Below are 4,420 nucleotides of genomic sequence, written 5' to 3'. Positions count from 1 at the left end.
CTTCCTTACTTAGAAATAATGCAAGCCCTTCAAAGCATAATCACTAAAGAATGGCATCATAAGACTTTGGCGCTTTGAGAACTTCTAGGACCGCAAATTAATGAGATCATAAACCTCAATCCTCCTACCCTTAGTTACATATTAGTCACTAAACCCACTAGTGAGACCTTGGTTTGATTATCCATTTTCATCACTTGAGGTATATGATGATGGGCAGAGAGAGAGAGAGATTGAGATTTTGGAAAGTGATACTAATTGAGCATCCTCCCTTAATATTGAGCTAATGAAACATGACCAACCCACCGACTTAATTAAAAAAAAACTTGAGGAAGAGCAAGATAGCCATTCAGATGTACTAGGGTCAAGAATAGAGATCATTTCAATGAGGTAGTGGAATTGCAGAATGGGTAAAATAGCAGAATAACTACTTTTTGTATGCAAAGGCTTCATGTGGCGATTTTTACTTCAAAGTTCTTGGGCCTGCGCTGTTCAGGAGGAGGGTTCTTTGGCACCACCACTGACAAGAGCCCATCTTGGCAAGCTGCTGATATGTTCTCCAGGTCAGCATTTGCAGGAAGATTGAATTTTCTTGTGAATTTCCCAGCTTGACGCTCCACGCGGATGTACTTGATCTCACACTCATCACATTCTTCGCGTCTCCTCTCTCCACTTATCTTCAAGATACTATCATTCTCGACTTGCACCTAAACACAGATATTGGGACAACAATTTAAGCTCATCATTTTTTGACATTACACGAAGTTCCGAGCAAGTGTTTAATTTTGCGACTTTATTAAAAGTTCTCCAATGCAAGGACGAAGAGTTACTCTAACCTTAACGTCCGTATTCTTCAAACCAGGAATCTCTGCCACAAATAGGTAGCAGTTGGCAAGCTCTTTCACGTCTACCGGGACGCCAGCCATTGCGATTCTATGAACCTCCTGGAACATAAGGATATACACGGATCAAAACCTTCAATTGCATAGACATAAAGTTGCTACTATTTTCTTATAATTATAAGCTTAAATAGATGGACAAACATGATTAATTAACCATGCCAATGAGACTTTCAGTTATATCCATAATCTATACTCTAATCAATCACAAGATAAACAAAGCCAAAATAACCTTAATGGTGGGATAATAGCTGTTACCTTTGCTCGGGTCAAGGGAGCAGGAGTTGGAGGCCTTGAATAGAGCCTTCTACCAGGCAGGGAGAAAGAAGAAGAGGAAGTGGATGATCTTGGACTTTCACAGGCAGAATTACACGTTGAATACTGTAGGCTCTCTGGCCTTACATAAGAATCAAAGCATGCAGGAGGAGGGGGCTTAATCAACCTATTGTAATCAAGATAGCATGTAAACAAATAGCCCTGTGGATCAGCTTTCCTCGATCTTGCATAAGGTTCAATCTGATGATGTGGATTCCACGTGGTGAGCCTCAGATCCCTGCTGGCAGGCGAGTTGGGGGTTCTTGGGCAGACGTGGCAGCAGGAACGCGGGTCAGGGCAGACGTGGCGGCAATGACGTGGGTTAGGGCAAAGGTGGCAGCAATTGCGAGAGCTTGATCGCGAGTAGAGTATCTGATTTACTGCCGCTGTAAGCGAAGTACTTGTTGTGTTGGTGGGGCTTAAATTGCTTGATATATCGCCATCATGGCTATGGAAGCTTGACCTGCGGGTGCTACCCCTTGAAATGAAGGGGTCCGGAGTGGTGATTGATTGCGGCAACCTAGGGCTTTCTCGCAAAATAGGGGTCCTTGAAACATTAGACTTTGGAGTGCTTGCTCTTGATGGGGTTTTCCCTTTTGGATTGATGCTAAGGCTGTTTCTATTGGATGAATTAGGAGTTCTTACAGTCAGTTTAGGGCTTAATCGGGGGATACTAAATCCACTGCATTTCTCTGCAACAGTGTTTTGGCTTGACCGTCGGCTGTTAATTTGATTGCTTTCGTTAGAAGAGCCTCGGCTGCTCACGCTGCTTGATTTGTGGCTGCCCGGGACGCTACATGATGGGGTGGTGATGGGGTTTGTGAGAGAGGAGATTTCTGCACCGCTTACAGAAGGAGGCTGCCCCTCTGCAAGAGGAGCGTCCAGGCTCATGAAAGTCTCCTAAGCCCTGTATCATTGCATTGCATGAGCACATCAATAGGATCTAGAAATGTGCGATAGAAAATGCATGCTTGAGGACATCATGAGAAGCAGAGAGAGGAGCACGAGATTAGAGACGCCGCTTCGTATGCCTTATGATTTGGGTCGTACCTCCTCACATCAACCCATAAAACGGACCTAGGTGGGCTTCACACGCGTCCGCGGACATGTGAAGCCTTCCTCCCGGAATCCAGTTGGATGAGGCAACGACCTAATCCGAAGGCTTGAGATAACGGGTCGCTTTGTCGGCACTGTAGTTCAACATAGCTCTTTCATAAAAAAGAGCTACGTGGGACAAAACGCTTGTATGTGTGTGTTGGCTTGGGAAGCAGGTGTGCGCATTGGGTACTAAATATGTGCTCTTTTTTTGCACACAACTATGGTTGCATGTGTGTGATGTAGTTCCTCTGGTAGAGTGTTGGCTTGGGAAGAAGGTGTGTGCATTGGGTGCAAAAATATGTGCTCTTTTTTGCACACATCCATGTTCTTCTTTCACAAATGCTCTGTAAGCACTACAAGGCTCGCCACTTGCCATACGCAAGCTATGCCTCCCCTTTTTTAGTAGACAAACATCCCAAGAAGGGAGCTCCTCAAGCACACATTGTGCCTTTAAGAGAGCAATGCACTTGGCATAAATGTCCACATGACCACCAACATAATATTATTTTGCAACAACCCCCATCTCGCAATCTTGTCATGAATTTTTATCCCCTTGTCCATTGCTCCTATAGTGCCATTGGCTTTGAAGATGCATGCATAGGGCACTACACCTAGAAGGATACCCTCATGTTGCATGTGCTCAAAATAGTCCAGTGCTTGTCTCACCTTGGCCCTATTGTGCTTATCTTGTGATCAGTGTGCTCCAAGAGACAACAACCCAAGAAGGGAGCTCATAAAGCAACATTGTGGGCCTTTAAGAGAGCACCGCACTTACACTACCCAGCATGAAATCATTTCACAGCAGCACTTGTCTCACAATTTGTCATTGATTTGTCTCCCCTCGTTAATGGCTCCTTTAGTCCCACATGCATTCAAGATGCATGCATAGGTTAATGCATTTTGAGGGATTCCCTCATGATGCATGCACTCAAAATAGTTGACCACTTCCTCACCTTGCCCGAGTTGTGCATATTCTATGACCAATGCGCTCAAATCCTAAGAAGGGAGCTACTCAAAGCACATGTGCATTTGAGAGAGCAATGCACTTGGCAACGGTTCCACAAGAGCACCGCCAACTAGCACAATATTGTTTTGCGAGAACCCCCATCTTGCAATCTCGTTCGTCAATTTGTTTCCTCTTGTCGCAAGCTTTCAAAATGAAGAGATACACCATTGGATGCATTTAAACAGTCAAAAACATCTTATCCTTGCCCATATCTTGGTGTCAATGATGATGAGTAAGCCAAGCACCCATGTCCAAAAATCTCATCATTATTTACCCGTGTCAATTTCCCATGTTGTAACTCATGTAAAAATGTTGCAAGCATACAAGATTGCATGTGTTCATAGCAATACCTGCCCCTTGTAGGCATATCTTGGCGATTAGTGACCCAAGAGACTATGTTTTGGACAACAAGCTCATGCAGTCCTTGTGCTTTTGTTGTGTACCTGGCATACGCATCAACAAGAGCAGAACCAAGCACAACATCTTTTCCCAACAATTGCTAATTCATTTCATCTACTTACACTAGACACATTTATGACTCCTATCTTTTACCATCTTATGTGTGTATGTGGAATGTGCCTTTGTGGTATGGGACACTTAGACTCGTTTCACATATGTTCATTTGATTAGTTCATTGTATATGTGCATTATGCGTGGATCCAATTTTTCACACCAATCATTGAGCCATCCTCGATGGATGCCCAAGCGGTTTTTCCACGCCTATTCCGACCTCATCCAATCTTACTTTCAAACACAGGCCAGTTGATATGATGCAATTGGATGGTACGGTTTGGTCGTCCATCCCTCTATGGCTCATTGGGGGATGCCTAATTACCACTATGTTCGTAGCATGGCACTTGGGTGATTGTGAATATTCCATGTACATGACATATGAATTTAGGGATGGCTGGAACTAAGTGTTAGATTTAATGCTTATATGCTGTTGTGTAATTTTGATAGGTGTTGCTAAATGTGTAATGTGTTTGAATGGACAACTTGTAGGTTGGCCTTGGCGGCGGGAAGTATTTTGTTAGCTGCCCACTTTTGTTATACATGGGCGTGGACGTATTAATTTGGTTGCATGTGATTTGGATTGGAAGGATTT

At 43.8% G+C, this 4,420-nt stretch overlaps 1 protein-coding gene across 1 annotated transcript; it reads right to left on the bottom strand.

The window, feature by feature from the left end:
- Positions 1-283: 283 nt before the first annotated feature.
- Positions 284-2,157, bottom strand: LOC147605086 (uncharacterized). The gene is made up of 3 exons (XM_086794185.1): positions 1,155-2,157; positions 834-941; positions 284-704 (listed from the first exon to the last, which is right to left on the bottom strand). The coding sequence occupies exons 1-3, from the start codon at positions 2,100-2,102 to the stop codon at positions 447-449; spliced, it is 1,314 nt and encodes a 437-aa protein (XP_086650311.1). The 5' UTR covers positions 2,103-2,157; the 3' UTR covers positions 284-446.
- Between the last annotated feature and the right edge of the window lie 2,263 nt (positions 2,158-4,420).

Source organism: Cibotium barometz, chromosome 60, assembly GCF_041138505.1.
Source record: "Cibotium barometz isolate CiBa-2024 chromosome 60, ASM4113850v1, whole genome shotgun sequence".
NCBI lineage: Eukaryota > Viridiplantae > Streptophyta > Polypodiopsida > Cyatheales > Cibotiaceae > Cibotium > Cibotium barometz.
This window is presented reverse-complemented; position numbering and strand designations above follow the sequence as displayed.

Excerpts from the sequence above, each read along its gene's own strand:
- LOC147605086 (XM_086794185.1), bottom strand. The coding sequence starts at position 2,102 with ATGAGCCTGGACGCTCCTCTTGCAGAGGGGCAGCCTCCTTCTGTAAGC. Across the intron at positions 942-1,154 it reads CTCCCTTGACCCGAGCAAAG|GAGGTTCATAGAATCGCAAT; the intron begins GTAACAGCTATT and ends CTTATGTTCCAG. Across the intron at positions 705-833 it reads TGAAGAATACGGACGTTAAG|GTGCAAGTCGAGAATGATAG; the intron begins GTTAGAGTAACT and ends ATCTGTGTTTAG.